This window comes from Lissotriton vulgaris, chromosome 3_2 (assembly GCF_964263255.1).
Source record: "Lissotriton vulgaris chromosome 3_2, aLisVul1.2, whole genome shotgun sequence".
Classification (NCBI taxonomy): Eukaryota; Metazoa; Chordata; class Amphibia; order Caudata; family Salamandridae; genus Lissotriton; species Lissotriton vulgaris.
Window position 1 is genome coordinate 67541084 of NC_141690.1, and position 22696 is coordinate 67563779.

At 41.5% G+C, this 22696-nt stretch overlaps 2 protein-coding genes across 2 annotated transcripts in view; one reads left to right on the top strand and one right to left on the bottom strand.

The window, feature by feature from the left end:
• Nucleotides 1–15285, top strand: part of LOC147725341 (uncharacterized) — a 62579-nt gene extending 47294 nt beyond the window's left edge. Inside the window, exon 6 of the mRNA XM_086964510.1 lies at nt 13630–15285. Within this exon, the coding sequence (XP_086820636.1) occupies nt 13630–14222 (593 nt within the window). The 3' untranslated portion in view covers nt 14223–15285. The remainder of the gene's footprint in view (nt 1–13629) is intronic.
• Nucleotides 1–22696, bottom strand: part of ZCCHC4 (zinc finger CCHC-type containing 4) — a 399939-nt gene that overhangs the window by 241806 nt on the left and 135437 nt on the right. Inside the window, exons 4-5 of the mRNA XM_086964013.1 lie at nt 21601–21876; nt 18944–19024 (exon numbers count right to left, since the gene is read on the bottom strand). Of these exons, the coding sequence (XP_086820139.1) occupies nt 18944–19024; nt 21601–21876 (357 nt within the window). The remainder of the gene's footprint in view (nt 1–18943; nt 19025–21600; nt 21877–22696) is intronic.

Here is a 22696-nt window from a genome sequence, read left to right on the forward strand (position 1 = left end):
TAGGGAATAAATGGATTTATAGCCGAATAGGGGCATAAGGTCGCAGTATCGATCAGGAACCTAGATAAACACGCAACACCCACTCCACGTTTTCATGTCCATCAAATTACTAAAACTAGAGCAATTAGATGCATGTGTAACATTGCCCACCCCAAAATACATAAATGCATTCGAAATAGGCGTATATTGTAATACGTGAAATTTAGGTACTGTACGTTATTTGAAGCATAGAAATCATTCAAAAATTATTGCATATGAAATCAATGAACGATTATGCAAAAAGAATTACACATGAAGTATCTCTGACAGAAGAAGGGCGAGATAAATCATCACATAAAAATGCATTGTAATAACATGTGCTAGAGGCTGATGTAATGTTGTTATGTCTCTAGATGTGATTTTAGAAATAGAAGTTTGAAGCTTCTGTTCTCTAAGAATAGTTTTTACGTTAAGCAAAGAATTGTTCGTGCCAAAAAAGGTCAATATTAAAAAATGTTCAATTCAAAAGAATTAATGCTTGAACGGGGAAATTGAGTTCCAAAGCTTTTAGCAGTTTTTGTTGATCAAAACTGAAGGCCGAATTCAGAGTTCATGGGAACGCTGTGTGTCGGAAAGCTTCTCCAAAGTTATTGTTTCTGTACGGGTGAGAACATCGTATCAGACAGGCTCTCAAAGAATTGGTCTACAAATTCAGGTGACAGTTCAACCAAATTCGATAGTGCTGTAACTTGGCAGGTGTGAGAATGATTGCTGTCATCATAGTCGGGAGCAGCAATGCTCACAGAAGGTCGTACCTGGGTGATGTTGCTTTTGTCACTCGCTCCACTGTTACCACCTAGTCGTAGTACAGGTGTCTCAACGAATGCCGTCATCAGGATTGGTAGCCGCTGGGGACAACACAATGCGTGAGCCGTTATTGGACTGAGCAAAGTATCGACGTCCATTGGTACTGCTGATGGAAGTGAAAGACAGATGTCCAACACGCATTCATCGCCGCAAAGCATACATTTTAGTACCGGGAAGATACAGTTCTGCCATATAGGTCTGAATGAAAGGAACCAGGTCATGTTTAGATCTCTCAGCCTGGCCAATCCGAGGACGTTAGTTATCCTGTCCCGGTAGCGCATTGCTAGGATTGTCTCTTCCATTTCCATGGGAGCTATGTCTGAGTTTCGGCTTGCCATAACGAAGCAGGAGGGTCAAAAATAAAATCCCTGCGACGAGTCCCAAAAATAATGGTATGCCGCCAAAAACAGAGTGTACAAAATTAGGACCGATTCCCAAAATTGCCTGAAAAGGTGTTAGCAGTCCCGTAAAGACTGTCTTAAATATGCCTGGGATGCTTGTTGCACTAGACATGTTAAGGAGTTGGCTCAACATTTCTACGAAATGCACGGGGCAATTTGTTGATAAAAGGTCATGAACTTCAGTAGCTGTCCTTGCAACTAGAAGATCATACGTCTCTTTTGATGACGTTATAGGCACTGTTGTCTGTAAAAGTACAGATTTCATTTTGCTTAATGTATCAATTCGTATAGAATAGAGATTCAGACGAGGCCAGATGGGAGTCACTGTGTCTGCAGGCCCACTCTGAAACAATGCTTGCATACAGCATTTGACCATGGATGTTACTCTTACTAGATAACTTTTCCCTGGCACAAGGCCACAACATCTGTGATCCGTTCTAAGAATGTAACTCCCGTTTGAAAGTTGCATAAAGAAGGGCTCTATCTGAGTTGCAGGTGTGACTAGCTGGTGGCATGAAAGGTTGTTAGAATTTCCATCACATGCTCAGTGTAAATGAATACCCTGACACAAAAGTATACCGCTTAGTGAATGTTTACAGTTATCACCACTAAGAAATACATTTTTGTTGCTGTCACTATAGCAAGAATGTGTGTATGGTAATTTCCATTCAGATTTTACATATCCTTTACCCAATTGTTCATACTGGCCAGCAGGTATGTACTCAAGGCACTTTTTAAATCGGAAAGTTGTTATCGGAATTGTGATAATCCCGTGTATTATCCATTCAATGACAGGACTCTCTGACATTGTCAATGGTAATCTCTCAAGTTTTTCGATGCTCAGGATTGTATAGTCTGCTCCTTTCTGTGCCAAACTGATCTGTTTATCAGTAAGGTTAAAAATGGAAAATAATGACGTTGTGTTGATTAAATGCCAAGGCACATAGCCTGAACGAAGATTTTGCAGCGTCCAGCCTAATTCTATAATAGAACGTAATTGCGACTGGCCATGTTGTAACATTAGCAAGTCTCTGTCTATCACATCAAAGGCAGATGATACAATATTGTCCAACGAATATATTCTGGAAGACAGAGTCATTAACCCATTGTCTACTACAGAAAGTGATTTCTCCAAATTAATACGATCAATTTCTCGTATTTTTTCAGCAGTTTCAATTTGCTTTACTTTCCAAGCCTCGTTGTAAGCAGCATAGATACTGGTCGCTATGAAACGCTTTTGACGCTGTTTGCGTGGTCCAAGAATGAAATCGCGCAAATCAGCACCATCTTTTAGTAAAGACAAGTGTTGCTTAATTTCAGCCAGTGTGGATGATGTTAGCCATTCAAGGCAGAGTTTCCCTACACTGTATGTTGTTATAATCCCTGGATGTTGTCTCTGGGAATATCTCGGGTCTAGTCTGGTCATTTTTAACCCCTGTGTTTTATTCAGGAATCTATCTTGACAGCTGTTTGTGTCAGTAGGCCAGATTAGCCACTTTTTCCAATCAGGATGTGTTCTGTTGAAATGTAAAATTTGTGACACGTCTAACTCAATATCTGTAGTTGCATTTTCAGGTATTGGCTTTGGTATAGACGGTGTTTTAAGGTCTTTGATCTTAGCTAGGCCAAGACAAGATGTTTGGTGTATTGTTTCATTTAAAAACAACATTTGTTCTGGTATCATGCAGGTTCTAAATAGTGCTTCAATGCCTTGCACCTGCCAATCTTTTGTACCCCAAATTGTTTTCGTTTCAATATTATTTTTCCAATAATCAAAACCAAATGTCATCATTTTGTCATAAAATGCTTCTGAATATATCAATTTAGAATTTGTCAGCATTGTTTTCATTCCTGTTTTATCTAACAGTTTGTAATAAAACGTTTCTGCATTACTGGTGTTAAACCCTGAAAAGTATTTGAATTTCTCAAAAAATGCTTTAGAACTGCTTTTAGGTGGTGTAGAACAATGTTCCCATTGATTATACATAAAAACATTTCTAGGCTGTGCAGATTTATGCAGGTAATGATCCCCATAGTGGGTGTAACAGAATAACTGCTCATAACTAGATGAACCTTGTAAATAATCATGATCTGTGAATCTAGCTGACATTACTAAATCAGACATCATGTCATTAATACTGTTAAAGTCCCAATCATCAGAGAATGTACTAGGTGTTACAAAGTCACTTAAGGAAACCTTTAGTTGATGAGGATACTTCAGGATTTCGACCGGACCATATATCTCATAGTCTGTTTTCTCCCATACTACCCCACCAGGTATTGGAATTGCTGTGACATTTACTGTTGACAGTTCTCTTTTCTTCACGTGGGATGATCTGTGTGGTTTCAGGACTAGGTTGATGTTCTGACTTGCTGTGTCCATTGTAATATATTTTCCTTCAATGAATTTTCCCAAACAAAGTACCATGATGAGCCAAAGCAGGAGGAAAAATACACCTAGACCGAACCAGAACTCTAAACAAGGGGAAACAAAGTAGATTTCCTTCAGTTGATGAAAGAGTTCCATTGCTTTTTCTTTAAAAGTCTTTTTTGTTTCTGGCATTACTTCGGGGTCGTTTTGATCTTCAGAGAAGTTGTCGAAGTTGATGAAATAACCAGAGGCAGTTCTGTCAATTGATGGGATTGTTCTTTCAATCTGTCTTTCGGTAGCACTTTCTGATGCCACATCATTGTAGACTGGTGTTGTTTCTTGACGAACAGTTTCAATCTGTGTCTCAAGAGGCACGAGTTCCATGGCATTATTGCATAGTCCTTCATTGTGCACTGCAGGCTGATCGAATGTGATTAGTCTTTCAGTTTGAACCTCTTGGATTGTTGCAAGTTTGGGTATTCTGTTGTTTCTTGGGAGTCCACTGGGCCTACTGTTGATTATAGGCCACATGCTTGTGGTTTTACCAGATCGATAGACACGACTCTGTTCTCCTTTTTACCAGCAAGGGGCGGTAGCACAACTGATCTTGTTCCGGTGACTGCCAAGACAGGTACTGCTTTTCTGTAAGAAGGCCCAAATTCCTTCTTAACCGCGATCTTTTCTCTGACTAGATCCCCAATCTTTGGAATCCAGACAGGCCTTGCTGGGGCTGTTGCTGGTGGTGCCTCGTCAGTGGTATCTGGCTGTTGCTTTAACTTTATGTTGCTTAATGATTTTCTTGTTTCATTCAGTTCCTGTAAAACAGCCAAACGATCCTTTACATCAAAGTGCGTTGTTTCTTCTTGTACCACTGACATCTGACTATCGAGGTCCTGAATACGCATTCTAATTCCGAACAATAGTTCATATGGGCTGAAACCTTTTAGAGAATTTCTTGGCATGTTGTTAAGACTAGTTTGGACACTTATTAAATGTTTGACCCACCCAGCGCCTGAACCTAATACCTTCGCTGTTATAGATTGCTTTTTGTCACGGTTTTTTCTTTCTACCACACTGTTCCCTTCGGGGTGCGACAGACAAGAATACCGCAACCCAATTCCCATGCTAGCCATGGCCTCCTTATAAGCTCGAGAGCTGAAAGCAGGACCCTGGTCAGAATGGAACGTGGTAATTGCGTATGTGCCGATAAAGACTCGCAAATCTTTTATAACCGTTCTAGCGTCAGCCGAGCGCTGGGGCCACATCCATATGAACCTCGTTCAGGAATCCACTGCTACCATGATATATCTATAGTTGCCGTCCCTTTGTAGGGGACCACAGTGATCCAGGTAAACGCATGCAAATGGTTTATCCGAGATGAGAAGGGGTGTCTGCGCTGGTCGTTTTACTGTTGATACTTTTATCCTTTGGCATATGTCGCATTCTAATACATACTTTTTAGTTTGTATTCTCAAGCGAGGCCATCAATATCTCTGTTTTAATAGTGATATTGTTGCGGAAACGCCAGCGTGTGCAGAAGCAAGCCCTTAGTGTGCCGCTTTGATTAGTCCTAATCTGTGTTCCCTGTTTGGAATTACTCTATCCCCCACTCCAGGGATTCGAGCAAAAGGAACATTATTAGTATCTGTTAAGTACAAGTACTTTTCAGGAAAGCCTTTTGGGAGTGTTTTCTTATCATTTTTTACTGACGCACTGACAGCTTGTAGAATATCGCTGTCTAATTTTGTTTGTGACCGAGTTATCGCAGCTACGGAAGCCGTTTGCACAGCTGCCTTCGCGGCTTCATCAGCCAATGAATTCCCTGCAACGTGAACGCCATCACGTTGATGACTCAGTGTATGTATCACGTGAGTCTTTTGTAGTTCTTTCTGTAAAAGAACTACCTGTTCCCAAAGCATTTTATGCTTTATTGTGCCACCTTTTGCATCTTTGAAACCATTTTCCACCCAATTCTGCAAGTATTCATTATAAGATTGTACGCAATAAAAAGAATCGCACACTATTAGTGTGGGGAATTCGCGATCGGAATTTTCTAGCGCCATCTTAAATGCTACTAATTCAGCTCGTTGAGCCGAGCAATCTCCTAGAGATTGTGTTTTAGTGACCAGTGGTCTGAATTTTCCTTTGTGCCAGCGACCTTTTACAATCGCGCACGCAGCACTGTAAGCTTGCTTACCCCCAACTGCGGGTTGTGCTGATCCGTCATTATATATAATACTTCCGTATTCTTCGAGAGGCAGGATTTCAATTGGCAGAGGACATTCATATTCATATTGTAAAAATTCCTGTGTTTTTAAGTTCGGATCAAATTCGTAAACTACGTCTGTTGCAGCAAGAGAATTAACCCACTGAATCCATCTCGGATGCAAAGCTTTAGCATTAGGAATGCTTGCTTTAGTTACTGCTTCTAAAGCCGGTATAGGTGTTACGATTATTATTCGTTTACCTTGTGCTAGGGGCCTTTCTTTCGCTACAGCAGTCTGAACCGCAGTTAGAATTTTCTCCGTTGAACTGAATTTTATTTCAGCCTTTGTGTACAAATGTGATTTGTAAGCTATTGGAACCTTTTCTCCCTCATTAGAGGTTAGGTATGTGAATCCGCATCTTCCTGGGATGACTCGGATTACAAGATCACGTGTGTTGTCACGTGTATCTAATTTTGTTTTTGCAAACATGTCTGTTTGCAGTGATCTCAAAATTTCTGTGTGTTTTTGAGTCCAATTGATTTGTTTAAAATCAGGTTTAATTAGTTCGTAGAGAGGTTTAACCCTCTCTGCGTAATTTAGAATGTAAGTTCTTCCGAAATTCAGAAAACCTAGAATGGATTGTAAATTTTTCAGCGTTTTTGGAGCTTGGAGTACAGCGCACTTCTCTAAGAAGTTGTCCGCTAGGCTTTTCCCTTCACTTGATAATTCGTACCCTAAGAATAGTACTGTCAGATGGGCAATTCGAGACTTTTTAAAGTTGAATTTGTAACCCTCTGCTGCGAACCCAAGTATAATGGTGTTCACTCTTTTCAAGTGAGTATCCAAGTCGTCGTCTGTGAGATAAATATCATCTACGTAAGACAATGCTTCATCATCATAGATTTGTAGTAACTCTGTTAACCTAGCTGAGAATAGTCCTGGGCTGTTCTTTAACCCCTGTGGGAGTCGACAGAATTTTTTCTGTGACCCAAATGCAGAGAAAGCGGTCAAATATCTGCTTTCTGGTGCAATGTTTTGACAAAAGAAACCATTAGATATGTCTAGTGTCGTTTTATATTTTTTCCTAACTATGTTATTCATTAGGGCTGCACTATGCGAGTTTTGTACTGCAAAAGTTTTGCAACATGTATTAAGATGTCTGTAGTCCAAAACTAGACGATATGAATTGTCTGGCTTGGAGACAGGAAACAAAGGATTGTTCATTTGAGAGGTGCATATTTCAATCACCCCCTGGTATTCAAGTTGATCTAAGATCTCCCTGACTTGTTTTTTAGCTTCTTGCTTTATGGGATACTGCCGTTGGGCAGTTGGTTCACTTTTTAATTGGATTTTGTGAGGAGGAGAGTCCTCATCCCATCCTACATGATTTTTATATAATGCAGGTGCCTGGGCTACTGCCCATTTCCTTGCATATGTATATTTTTTGTGAATCGGAATGTGATTCGAGAAGGCAGGCATAATCACTTCTTCGCCACGAGGGCACTCCCTGACAAACTCTGGGGGCCAATCTTTTTCAGCTAACAGAATATCATAGCCTTTTGAGAGCTTATCCCAAAATAGACCCTTAATTTTCCTAGTCTTATCACCCTCTATACGCAATGTTATTTCGTATATTTTATGGGGCTCGCTAAGCCTGGTGTCGGCAGTTTCAACCTGAATGTATTCATTTGTGTCCACTGTCTCCAGATGACTCATCAAGATCTTGCGCGCTATACTGATTTCCGCTGCACTGTCCAACATTGTCAATGCCCACTCCCCGTTTTTCAACTGTGTCCTCAGTATTCTCGGCATGGTTGATTACTCTAATACTGGCTACCTTCTTTTTTTGAAATTGTGATTTCTTATTTTGAGCAGGTTCCTTGTCTTTGGACTTGGTGTGCTCTCCTGGGTCTGACCGTCCTCTTCTTTCCGAATTCTGTGGAAAAGATCGAGAGGGACGTGCATCAATACTTTGATATCTATCAGGTTTTTTTAGATTATCCCTATTTCTAAGGTTATATCTTTTCTCAGAGGGCTCCCTCTGGGGAGACTGGCGTTCTCGAGTCGGAGTTCTTTCCCTCCGTCGAGGAGACCTTCCTCTGGACTGGAAAACTTTTTCCTTGGGAGTGGATTGTTTATTTCCATCCCAGCTCTTTTTAGGAGTGTTTAAATTATTTTTAATAAATAATTTTTCAGGATTTTCGAGCAGTTGGGGCTTTACCGGTTTCCCACCCAAGCTGTCTCTGCCTAATTCTTCATAGCATTTTTCTATGATTTTTGCAAGCTCAACAGGATCTTTTATATCTGTTTCCTTCAACTTCTGGCGGATCGCCACAGATGCTGCTTCTCCTTTTATGTTGGCTAATAATATAGCCGAGACCTGCTTGAAGTCTTTCAGTAATTTCATACCTAGATTTAAAGCGGGCTCTGGACCGTATTCATTTTGAATCTGTTTTAGCACTTCTGGTATTACCGCCATAGACGGAACACCGTGTGTTTTTGTGTAAATGGAAGCAAAGACTGTACCCCAAGTGTCACAGTCCTCCACGTGTGGTGTGAGTCCCATAGGAAGGCAGATTGTCAAGATTCTGTGTTTCTCTATAGGGGTAGTATCAGGAAATACTGCCTCTATTTGAGTGATTTTCTGTGCTAACCAGAAAGGAATTTGTTCCCGTTTTACGGGTGATTTACCAAGACATGACTGTATGTTCTGTGGAGTAATTTTATTAGTGTTCCCCTGATGAGGGGTCAGCTGTGGTACATTAACAGCTGGTTGGACTGTTGCAGTCCGCATTACATATTGGGCTAATTGCCTATGTATTTTAATTAATGTTTTTAGCTGTACTAACAGCTCTTCCTTAGACATTTTTACAATGTCCGGATGTGGTGTGTAGCTGGCTAGAACCGGCCACGTTGCTCCTGGTCTACCTAGTGGACCGAGCCTGGTAATGTGATCATTGTGTTTTAGGGCGCCACTAAACCAGAGCAGGTGCTCTTGAAATTTAAGTGGAATTTCAATCTCCTCGAAAGGAGCGTACTCTTCCGGGGGTTTCTCTATTTTGTAATAGTGAAACACTTTTGTTCTAGCGTTTACCGCTGGAAAGTTTATCCATGAATAGAATACCTCTGTCTGCCGATATTCGTGAGCCTCTATCACGAAAATTATTGTACCACCTTGTGGTGTCAGTCCGTTTTCCATAAGTTTTAATGTTATAGATCTTCTTAAGTGGACCGGGATGATAATAGCATCCGGGTCTGTGTATTCGGGACCTTGCTGAGTCGCATCTGCTGCGGCCCCAGTGGTTCCGTTTTCTCCTGGCATTGTTAAAATGCAAGGTTTGCAGAGTTGGTCTCCAAGGAGACAAAGATTAGGTGCACAATATTTTGGAACACTGTATCCTTCAACGTTGAATAAACCAGAGCTTTACCAGAGCTCCTACTAAGGTCGGGCGGATTTTAACCTTTCACCCACTCCAGACGTCTATTGGAGTATTTACGGGAGAAAGGGGTCTGTGTGAAATATGCACAACTGAGTTACTCTAACGTCTTGCGTTAGTTTATCGCCTTACCAAACGTTTGGGCGCCATGTAGTGTAGTTCCTAGTTTCCCACTAGGCCCTGCGCATTGGAATAACATAAACAGTAGTATCGACGTGGAACTGCGGATATTCCAGGCCTCCACTGACTATGCTAAACTTAATTGGGTTTGTTACCAACTAGCTCAGAGGTCACTGGAAACTTTCTTCTCTGCATAGGAAGTGATCAGCTTCCTTGGCACAGACAAGAAGGGATTCAGCTTTCCAACAACCGTGCAACATGACAACTTTGCTCCTCAGATCAAGAGTCAATCTCTAGGGTCGTGTGAAACAATAGACATGTATTTCACTCAGTCAGTTTAGTGCAGTTTACTTTCACGAGATGTAGAGAATAGAGAGACGGGCGTTTGTCAATAAAGGGTTAACATTTATTGAACAGTCTTTCTTCTCGTACAAGAGAAATGTATTGCCACAATTGCAAGACTTGTTATTATAAAAAGTACGTACAGTAAGATAAGGATTGCGAAATAGAACTGTAAAAGCATTGATATTGTTTCTTAGCCATACAATGGTTTAAAAGTAATAAAACATATATACAGTCATATATACATTAGGCTAAAATACTCAACTGGTGCTTCTAACTAAGCCTACCCCAGTGTGCCTGACCTAAGCCTAACACGTGGAAGGGGAGTAAGTAAGTAGCTTTAAGTTAAGTTGGTTTTGCCAAGGTTTGCTTCAAGAATTCTCATCTAAGGGTTTAGTCAACACCATACCTCTGAATAGAATGATGGAAGTCTGGTATTTCCTTCAGGGGGCACTCAATATCCCAGTCACCCGCGAGGGCAGACCGGAAACGCTGGAGCTGGATTTCTCTGCAGGAGAAAGGCAGCGGCTCTTCTTCAGCGCGTCGGGAGGAGGAGGCGGGGGACAGCGTCCGCGGCAGCTGGAATCTGCTGGGCTTCTTTCGCAGAGGGACGGCTGTTCAGCTCCTAAGCGTACTACACCATCGTTCGCACTTTAGCAGCGATAATGGTATCAGTAGCTTCACCACCAAGGGACAACAGCAGCGTACTGCCTGCAGCAGCAATGGGATGCACAACAGGGTGCACGGCAGCTTACGACAGCTCTCAGCTCTCAGCTCACATTGCTTAAGGCAACGTTGGTAATATTTATACCTGACAGGTGCCGGGTTTGACGCAAGTTTGCTGGACATAAGACGTCAATTAAAGATGTCACTAGGAAGTGATAGTTATCAGTTGCTCATTAGAGTTCCATTACTAATCAAAACACAGCAAGCGGGGATTTCCAGGTTTGCTGAGTTTTTATCTTGTTGAAGAACTCGGAGTGTTAATCTAGGAATATCAGATAGTGACTTCTGCTCTGTCATTGGACTAATTGGTTGCAAAGGAAGTGGCAGAGAACTATGCTGGAATGTGTCTCTGTTCGTGTGAGGCCAGAGATGACTTTCTGAAAATCGCACTCGAACGGTTATGCCAATATAGGGAATAAATGGATTTATAGCCGAATAGGGGCATAAGGTCGCAGTATCGATCAGGAACCTAGATAAACACGCCACGTGTGGTGTGTACGCATGTGTGCGCGTGCGCGCGCGTGTCCAGGGTGAGCATAATGGTTTTTTTTTGTTCTACTTTGCTTATCCCACAATCCACTCCGCTGTTGCTGGTTGATCCTTTTTCCACGTTCTATCTTTCTGACTGTTGGTGAGGCTGATGTCAGAAGCAAAATGAATGTTATCGCCTCCTTTCCTTGGTTATGGTGACCCCTGTCCTCATTGGTTGAGATATGTGTTTCCCCTCCCAGTGGTGCTGAGGCAGCCGTCTAGTATTGGCTTTCCTTCCATTCTGGGAAGCCTACACCTCCTTTTGGCTTCAGCTGTTTCTTTTAGCCTTGTGCCAACGTCCCCCTTGCAGTATTTTGTACCCCTCATTGCACCACCTCGCGCCAGGACACTGGTCACATGACTAGCATCCCACCACGTTCCACAGATAATATGTTTGTCCTTGGCAAGCATTTCGCCAACTTCTTCTCCTGTTTGTATTAATCGGAGCATTTAAACAGCTGTTCCTGTACTGATTATTTGCTAATAATATAATCAACCGACACAAATGGAATTTATAAGATTTATCCCAGAACTGTATCTATATTTCTAGTTATATTTGAATTTCAGTAAGCTTGCGGTAAGGGTTAGGGTCATCACATATCCTGTCACTGCACCTCGCGAGGGATTGGCTTGCTGACAACTCTTCTCTTGGTTCCGTGCACAGATCTCAATGCTCAGCGTGCATAGATGGTATTTGGAGAAACCTTTTTTTTTTCTCCCAGTTGACCCTTGTGAGTGACTAATTGCTTCCCAGGACAACCTCCGTTTTCTCTCTTCTTGCTCCGGGCTGTGGAATATCGCGTTACAAGTGTGGAGAATGCCAATTAAACTATTGACCTTTGATCTCTCAAAACCCACCTTTTCAAATTGTCCTCTGGCCATTCCCATTCAGGTCCAGAGTAATTTACATTAGTTATGATGCGTCTGGGGCGGTTCCTTCTGCTTTATGGCTGTACTGAAAACTAATGGGTGGCCTATGGATTTGACCCCGTTTAAAAGTTCGCCTCAGCAGATTTGGAGCAGACGCCCAGTCCTCAGAAATCTTCTCACAAAGATCGCTCTAAAAACAACACCCAACCAACCACGCACAACGGATGAAAGAGTTACTTACGTGGCCATACGGAGTGCGCTTTGGGCCTGGTTACAGGTAGGAAAGCGATTAACAAAGATTAATACAATAAAAAACAAGCATTGGCAAAGCTAATAGGTCTCGCCTTTGGGACATTATAAGTGTTTAGCCATGCAACAGTTGATATTGCACCAAGGATATTGTGCTGCATAATTAAATACTTATATGGTCCCAAATGCGAGACCTATTGGCTATGCTATTGCTTGTTTTCTGTCTGCCACCATAACTGCCTCTTATCTCCATCAGTCTCTTGTTTCTGTGTCTGCCTCCCTATCTGCCTCTCATCTCCATCTATCCGCTACCCTGTCAAATCACTTCAAATGCTTACATTTTCTAAAAATGTAAAATAAATATTTAATTTAAGCAACCTCAAGGGGGAGACAAGAAACAGAAGAGTGTGTGCGTGTTTATGTGTGCTTGCATGCCTGCACGCATGTGTGTCTGAGTGTGCACAATGCGTAAGTATGTATGTGTGCTTGTATATATCTGCATGCGTGTGGGTGTGTAAATGTAGCTCCTCTTGGTAGTGCTGTATATGCCTGTGCATTCTTGCTTATGTGCATGTCCATGTGCGCGTGTGTCTGTGTTTGTATGAGCTCGTGCGTATGTGTGTGGGAGTATGCTTGTGTGGTTGCATCTATCTGTGTGCGAGGCTGCAGCTGGCTGTTTCCAAATGTGTGCACGTCTATGCGTGTGTTTGTGTCTGTGTGTATGTGTTTCTTTGTATATGTGCTTGCCCGTTTGTGTGTGTCTATCTGCTTACCTAAGTTTATTTTGAAGGTTTTTGTTACTTTTTACTTGCATATAATGGTGTGGGCTTTACTAAAAACAATATCTGTGACAATAACTACTGGCTGGGAAAAGATTAACCTCATTAGTACAAGTTTAGTACTTGAATTCAACAATCAGCAACTGTACGGTGACACATTAAACTTCGGAGAGAACATGCCAGTGCCCAGCAACACGTGTCATGCTTTTTTTGTTTTAGCTACGATGTGTTTGTTGTTGTAATCTGAGATTATGCAGTGGATTGTGGATTATGTGTCATCTCTGTGAAATACATAGTCCTGTTTAAAATCTTGTGTTCAAGAGCATATAATTCCATTGTTACTTTTTTTTCACAGCCAGCATATTACTCTTGTCTCCCCTCCCTCATAACCTATTTCTCATTTTCTGGTTCTCCAGCCCCGCATGGTCATATGACCAGAAATAGCACAATGCAAATATCATCACTCCACTATATACAAAAAACAAAAGTAAAAAAAATTGTCATTTCTAACACCAAGACTCTAGCTTTCACAAATGCAAGACTTATTGCATTTCAAGTGATTGTATTTAAATGACATTGCTGCACACTACCAATAAAAAATCCCCAAAATATAACAAAATTAAATGTGACTGTGATCCCTATAAATCTGTCTTCCTATATGCCATAGCCCCCATACATATAGGAGACCTCATGTATTTTCGCAAAGATCGTGCACAATTTAAATATAAATTCTAATATTCTGTTTTACAGATCAAACTCCCGTCCTACTTGATGTGACAACCTCGAACAAAAACATTTATATTTCCAGCGACCAAACGGGTATATGCCTTGTGAGCGAACCTCAGAATATTCCAAACAGCCCTCTAAGATTTGATGCAATGTGCTACGTGCTCGCTTCCAGTGGCTGGATGAGAGGAAAGCATTACTGGGAGGTCGATGTACGGTCTTCTCCAGCATGGACCATTGGGATGGCCTATGGATCGATTGAGCGTAAAGGGAAGCAGAAATCTGGGAAGCTGGGAAGAAACCGGCTCTCCTGGTGTTTGGAGCTGAAGGATCACAAGCTGCTAGCCTGGCACAACGATAAAGCCATTCTGTGCGGCAAGGGGCTCGCTGGCATGAAACAAGTCGGGGTGCATGTAGATTGCGAAAGAAGTAAAATTGTCTTCTACAATGCAAAAAGCATGAAGGTCCTGCAAGAATTTTCAAGTGCCACTGCTCCCTTTTTTGACCGGTTGCAACACCAATTTACTGAAGCCATCTTTCCAGCATTCGGCCTATTCCCACCAAAATCAGGACCAATAACTTTTGAAAGACTTCAGATGTGCAACTCCTCTGTTTGAAGCCATCGTTCCGGCAAATGTTATCATTTAAACTAGTACTTCAAAATAAGGGCCGCGCCATTCAAGAGATGTAAAGTGTAGCTTGAAATTGCGTAGAGGCATTTTAAGTAGACTGTTTTCAACACAATATAAAAATATATTTAAAAAGGTAAAATCGGTATAATTACAAACCAATGTAAGATATCTTATAAATACTTTAATCATACATTCTGAGTGGACCAGTGACCTTCCTTCATTGTTTGGAAGGGCACTTTAGTTTGGCACGTAGGGGCGTCCCACAAACTTGAGCAATCCATTTCCCCAATTGTGTCCTCGACATATTTAATTTAAGGAATCAGCCTAGAACTTGTCTAAGTAAATATCTCTTTCATATATTATATAGGGGCCTTACTGGGATTGGTGGCTTGAACTCTAGCACAGTGCAATACATGTTTAAATGTAATTATAGCTGCGATTGTGCGCATCCAAAATTCATACCAAAACTATCGGTTTCAGAAACTGGACTACTCGAGGATCCTCAAACCTTAAGGAGCACAATGGCGCCACTTCTAAAGACACCAGATTTGAAGAAACACAGCATTTTGACATGGGCTGTCGGATAGCTTCCCAAAAAATCTAGAATTTCTTCTCGTTAGCCCCAGGCATCTATTTCAAATATTCAACAAGCATTTACAATGCAATAGGTCTCGCATTAGGAAAGTTTGAGCTATTGGTATTGTAAATGACAAATTTAGTATTTCTGTGTTGGTTTTGAAACTAGCTAAATTAATAGCTTTGTCATTTACAATGCCAATAGTTTTAACTTTCGCAAATGTGACACCTATAGCATTTGTAATGCAATATGTGTTGTATTTACGTGACTTAGATGTATTGATATTCCAAATAACAATGGCTTTTATACTTAAATAAAAGTTATTGTAATGTATAATGGCAATAGCTTAAACTTTTGTAAATAACTTTTGTGAAGATTATGTTCAGTGTATTTTATTGTGACAAAAATCCAAGAACAGAAGTGAAATATTAACATCTTTTTGTTGCATTTATAATAAAGCTTGAAACATTGAGAGAACATATTTGAACCAGTTGATGTTGAATGGTCGCACAGATTGATGCTGTGGTGGCGCTGAGTGATGCTGTGGTGGTGCTGAGTGATGCTGTGGCGATGCAATAGATAGAGTGAGTGCGATATATAGATAGAGTGAGGGCGATAGATAGAGGGAGGGCGATAGATAGAGGGAGGTTGATAGATAGAGTGAGGGAGGGCGATAGATAAATAGATAGATAGATAGATAGATAGATAGATAGATAGATACTATCGATACATAGATAGATAGATAGATAGATAGATAGATAGATAGATAGATAGATAGATAGATAGATAGATAGATAGATAGATAGATAGATAGATAGATAGATAGATAGATAGATAGATAGATAGAGGGCAATAGATAGATATTATATATTTGTCTGACATAATATTAAAGGCAGAAGGAACAAAAATGTTACATAATTTTGTATGCAGTATATAAACATTGCACATTCCACATTGTATACATAGCAAACATGTAAAGACTGTTTGCAAGCTTTAGTGGTATATTGGAGACGTTATGTTCGTGTTGCGGGGAGCCAAGCAGTTTGGACGACTAGCATTGATGAGTATAAACTGTAAGTTTTTAGCACAATAATGTAGTGTGTGCCTTGTAGGAAGCAAAAGGTTTGTACTTTTAGTATGCGCATATTTGTTTGTGAAAAAAGTATTGCAATATGCGCAAATTGTCGCACGTGATTTCAGTTGTATGAACGGTGTTGTGAGCGTGCTCCGGAAATAGAAACAGGCGCGCTATTACGTTGCCAGACGTTAACGCGCACATTTCCTGTTGTCGGAGTTTGCTGATGACGCTGTGCGCGTGCATAACATTGTGTTTTTGCGCATGGAGATATTCTGTGCATGTTGGAGGGAGCTGAGCAGCTGTGGGCGACACGTATTAACAAGCAAGAGATGGCGGACGAGGCGCTCTTCCTGCTGCTACATAACGAGATCGTAACCTGTGTCAACAAGTCTGCAGAGCAGTGGGAAGTGGTAAGGACGGGGAAGGTGTACTCCCTGAAGCAGTGTATGCGAGGTGGCGGGCATGGGGGAGGGAGAAGGTGAGGCGGCAGGATGAGATGCTGGTCACGGCAGGATGCAGGAGCGAGAGGCGGTGGTTTGTGTATAAGAATGTTTATATGAAGCCGTCATTATGTGTAGTGGAGATACTGTACCATTTCATTATGTTTGTTGTGCGATTCAACTGGGTCCCTGGCCACCGCTGCCTAAAACTGTCCAAAGGTTAGTTAGATCGTCGGGAAAAGCAGTGAATGATAGTTGGGGAGCTTAACAAGCATTGTTTGGCAAACTGGAAGGTGAAAAATACGGATCAGCAGGATGGTAATATGCAGTGAACTGATGGGGCAGAAGTGGCAACACTGAACAAGACAGAGCGTGCTGCGCTTGGAGCGCGCATGCGCATTACAAAAACGAAAGTGGAGCTTGCAATGACGGAAGGGAGATGTGCACATGCACGTGTTCATGGGCGCGTACACAGACCCCAATCGGCGCGTGCCCCGGTCTGTATCACTTGGCAGGCAAGACGGTAACAATAGGTCTCGTTGGTGACTGCGTCGCCATGTGCGAGACCTAAAAACGACAGGATACTCCTCTTGTTTGAGAGCCATCTCTAATTTCTGCCGTCTTTATGCCATACCTTGATGCTATGTTAAAAAAGGGTCTCTTGCCTTTCATGAGGTTAACTGCAGTTGGTTTCTCTTTCTGCCATAAGTTAGTTCCTTGTATATATGTTTTCTATCTGTACCTAAAATTTACACTTCATCTGTCCTTCTAAAACGTTTGCATATACTACTCACTTCTGTAAAGTGGTCTGAAACCCTCTAATGCACGATTCACCTAAAGACAACTATTAATAAACTTCACCACTAGGTGATCTGTACTCCAGTTCACATTTGATCACAACAAGTCTTTCTCTACCTCTCCAGGGTAAGCATTGCCCCAGAGTTCTGCACCATAAGACGTTGCTCCTGCCTGCTTTTTGATTTTACACCCAGAGTATCAATCTAACTGGTTGGCTACCGACCTTATTCTTGAAACGTATTAGAGGTCTGCTTAAGTAGGGTAGCTGCTTATCCCGTTCACTCTTTCCACAATAGTCTGATATTAAATTGTTTCAGCAAGTGGGCAAAACAACACACACACTGAAAAACAACAGATTCACAGTGACATCCTTTTCCGAATAGAGTTCCTATTTTTTTTATTATTTTCAATTCTTATTTATTTATTATTAACTCTTTATTTTTTGCAACTTTACAAAAACACCTCCATTTCCTATTATGGACATGCATGAATGCCACAATACTAGTTTTGTTAGCACTACTGCCACTGCCTAACTTAAGCCTCCATGCTCAACAGCCTCCCAGAAATCGCTGAATCTCTTGTTTCGTATGATTAAGGTAGTGGCTGCAGGTCTTCTCTTTCTCAAGACCATCAGAAATAGTCTTCAGTTTCTCCCAACTGAGAGCAAAGGCCAGAATCTCCTTTCATTTAAACTGTGGCAGCACAATCCTACTGGGACTATTACTATTTTCTAGGCTGCTAATGATTCAAAACACAGCTGTGCATCATTGCTTGGAGTTGACTGCCGCACACGAAATTCCCCAAAACAGTGATTCTAGGTTAAAAAGAGAATTACTTCATGTCTCCATGTAGTGTGCATATGACACTGTATATCAAAGGTCCTCCCTACATGAGCCATTGCATCAATGATAATACACCCAGGTGATCGGAAGAGCAACTTCTGCTTGGTCCCGATCATGGTGGCCTATCGAACTGGGTAACCTGCCCACTCCTGTGGAGTCTGTAAGAAACCTAGGCGTTATGCTAGACTCAGACCTCTCTGGCAAGACCCATGTCAGCAGGGTAACGGGAAGGTGTTTTGGCATACTAAAGATTCTTCGAAAGGTGTTGGATCTCCTTCCTACCGGAGCTAGAAAAACCATTGTCCACGCGCTAGTGACTCCCCATCTGGACTACGGGAATGCCCTCCTGATTGGGCTCAGTCAGAGGGGTTTACATCAACTGCAATGTGTGCAGAACGCTACTGCACGCCTTGTGCTCGGACTCTCACGCAGAACTTCCGCAAAAACTGCCTTGGTCAAACTTCACTGGCTCCTGGTTAGGGAGAGGATCAAATTTAAGACCCTTTGCTATGCTCATCGCATCGCTCAGGACAAAGGTCCTGAATACTTAAAAAGCCTCCTCACTATACACCGCCCCACCCGGAACCTAAGATCATCTGGTATGATGCTATTTAAACTGCCTCGAATCTTTAGGGCCAAAATGGGAGGAAGCTCCTTTAAACACTTAGCCTCCAAACATTGGAATGCGCTCCCGCTCCACTTGCGGATGGAGCCATCTGAAAGGAGATTTCGAGGAAAATTGAAAACTTTCCTGTTCCCCAACATGTAACCTTCTCCTGAGCCTCTTTCTACAGCTACCTTTGGATCTCTGTATTGTATCAGCAGTTAGCGCGGGGACACACAGTTTTGTGTAGCCAGGCGCTTTACAAATGATTTATTATTATTATTATTATTAGGTTTTTAACCTTCATCCAACGTTTTCTGACTTTTAGCATCTTTTCAGCAGTTAAATCTTTCTTTGCAAAACATACCTGAAGTCAATATCCAGCAGGAGGCTTCTCACTTGAGGCCCCTCTGGCCCCAAGGCCTTCAGTCTGATCAATTCATGCAGCCTGAAAAGGTAAACGTTGACAATTTTATGACAAGGAAAGCATGTAATGTGACAAAGTATACATTTAGTAGGTATCGTATTTTTTAGTTGGCTACTGTGTCAAAGATGTTATAATTTAACACAGCTCCTGTTATTAATTACAATAATTTCAAATGCCCTGTGCAGTTATCCACATCTCAAATCTTATTGCAGTGCTCTTGTGTCTCAATAATACCACTGAAGCACAGACATGAAACACATTTTTTTAACAGATCTCACTGTAGAAGTCCCACAACCGCACTGATTTTGCAGTGCCGCTTTAGTACATTGCCTACTGCAACGCACTCTAGAAGGAGCTGTTTATTATAGGGTGTGGCTGTGAGACCTTAAGTTTAATAAACTCACCAATCTGTCTTGGGTCCAGTCAGGCTAGTTTGTAAAAGCTAAATTCAACCCTGGGTAGGTGTGGCTTTGAGCAGTCAGACTTTAACAAAGAAACAAGTCGTACTATGGCCCGCTCTGGGTAACCAACTCTGGCAAGGATCAAGGAGAAAGTCACACGGGTAAAAAAGGCACAACATAAACAGTTACCTTAAACACTACACAAGGAAAAGTAATACTCTGGAAGCACAATAATGCCCAGGGAACATCCAATTCACTTTTTAAATAAAATTTTATTATTACATGAAAGTAAAATTAGTTTGTAGGGGTGAATACCCCTAAGGGCGCACCTAGACAGGTATCAAAAGTACACAGAGGAAAAAAAAGTTAGTGACAAAAAGAACTACACAAGATCAAACTCTCACTTTCGTAAAACACAACACAGCTGCACCCAAGATTCAATTGTGCATTATCAGACGAGTCAGAGAGATTAGTCAATGATGTTTTGATCCACTTAAAATATGGGATCATCATCAGGACAATACAATCTTTGCCTGGATGCATAAACCAATGTGAAAGTAAGTCAACCAATATGAGAGCCTATAAAAACAAAGAGGAAGGGATTTGGGTGGGGGAATAAAGGAAATGAAAAAGGAGAAAAAGAGAAGGATGAAAAGAGGAAAAATATTAAATTGCAATATAAGTCTGAGAAATCTGCAGTAATTGAGAGATCCAAACAAAAAGGCCTTCGTGATGTGGTCGCTATGACAGAAACATGTGGGATCTCACCAGAATGCTGGAACCTTCACTCTGGATGTGATTCCTTATTATAATTGAGAACTACACCAGCAGGTTGTCCATTTGGTTAATAGTATTGTAGAGAACTCTCGGGTTGTGTCATGCTATAGTGGCCAATAAAATTGTCCCACACCTGAAGATATACCACATTGATAGACACTATATGTGAGATTCTGCAGGTTTCTGTTCATGGGCGATATTTATGGCATAAACTGAAAAATGTTTCCCTACCCCGTCATGGAGAGCCTCTGTATCTTGGAGATGTACCACAGTTGAATGACTATATGCCGGACAATTAAAAGATACTATTCGAACATAAGAACAAAGCCTATAATTTTTGTAAAATGAACATTTAACTTCCAATGCAAGAAGGTAAAGGATGGGATAACATACATATGACCACAAGTATATATGATATGTATGTATGTATGTATGTATGGTATTTGCACATAGAACCTAGCTGTAAAACAATAGAAGCCCCAAGGTGCAATTCAAGGTTGTTTACAATGAAGCAAGTAAGATGTTGTTTCTGATCACATTCTAAAGTGCATAAAGTTCAGAACATTTCTCATTTTGATGGGCAACATTAAACTAGCAATATTACTAATCCTGGGCGTAGTGTGCGTAGTAGCGCTACGTGTTGCTACGTGAAGTGCACTTCGTACAACACGAGCTACGCAGACTCCGAAGGGCACTGTGCAAAATGCTGTTCGGACTGATTGCACAGTGCCGGATGCTTGTCCGCACTGTGCAATTAGTGCAAACCGCATCTTGCACAGTGCAAGCGGTCGTTTTCTGCCGCTCTAGTAGATTTCTACTCGAGTGGCAGCTTTCTCAATGCAGACTGGTAGTTTCTCATCGCGAGCGGTAGAGATCATAAGCGACCACTCGCAATGAGAAACCTGACCTCCCTGCGTTGAGAATCTCGCCGGGAGGTTTATTTTCCACGCTCGCGATCGGCAACTTGATGTTGCTGATCGCGAACAAGGAAAAAGTCTCGCCGGAATTTCATTTTGCTCTCTCGCGGTCGCCAACTTGACGTTGAGGATCGCGAGCAAGCAAAAAATGACCGCTACGTGTGTTTGCACTGTGCTACGTGCAATACGCATAGTGCGAAGTAGCGCAAACTTCACAAACTACGCGAGCGTAGCGTAGTACATCTCCCAGGGTTAAATATCACCTAACATTACCAAAGCAGAGGTAACATTTGTAGGCTGTGTTAAATTTCAGTACGAGGATTGAAAGTGTGTTATCAGATTTTGTTGCCAGTCAAAAACCACACTGGTCCTATTTCTACAGAAATCCATCTACACCCGTGTGTGCAGGACAAGGAAAATACAAAGAAACTTTAGCTACAATGTATAATAAACCGACATTAAGATTAAAATACACAAACCATGAAATAGTGGTACTTATTACCTTGGTGTGCCAACACAGAGCACTCTTGTGAATCCCAGGGCAACAACGACATCCAAAAGGAACTGACAACTTCGGTCAGCAAACAAATACTGTGCATTCGATTTCTTATTTGCCAGTGCATACAGCATCTGGCTGGGCCTCCTCAGCTGTCCAATGGAGATATCACCCTGTACCTGATGGTCAGAGTGCTCAGCCCACTCCTCCGGCAACAGCAGCAGCTGGCACTCCTGGCAAAATCTACGCTTTGCTAATGGCAACGGAATATATTTTAGGTACCTGAGAAAAAATACATCATAAAAAAAATTGATAAAATAATAGATTTGACACCACAAAACTAAAAAAGTTTGAAAATGTACAAGTTAAAGCACTGATGTAAACAACTTCCACCACCATCATGCACGATGTATAATCTAACATATTACTAATATTGTAAGAGGGAAAAGAAATGAAACAAGAAGTTGAACAACATATTTTAATAAGGAACCTAAAATCATACACCAGACCTGCCAAACTTTAAAACGTGTGAGAGGATGTGGCGTCTTAAGGGGATAGGTCTTTAAGCGCATTACTGTCTGAAGAGTGACAGAGGGGGAGGAGCCTTTGACAGGGAGGAGGTTGTTGTGTAAGCCACAGGGGAAGGTTGTTGTGTCAGTCACAAGCTGAAAAGCCATTGAGGGTCACAGAGGAGGACTTGGGGCTTAGAGTTCATCATGGCTTGAGCAGCCTTTTCTCCCTGCCAAACTACATAACTTAAAGGCTTATGAAGCCGCCTCTATGTCCTGTGGAGGTAGCAAAACTTGTAATGACCATTTAATGACGTAGGATGACGTTTGAGCTGGATACAAACAAATGTATGGATTATCTCTTTGAAGTGATTACCGAATAACTTAATCTCAGACCCAAAATATACTTAATCCATTGATCATACAAACTCTCACATAATGCACACTCACTCTATCATTGACTAATGTACTTGACTTTTCACAACATCATTGAGGGGATGAAGGAGATGCATTTTCAGACTATTTAGGTTTTTGTGTTGTAGCCATTATGACACCGTTACAAGTCAACACTAATTCATGCTAACCATATTAAA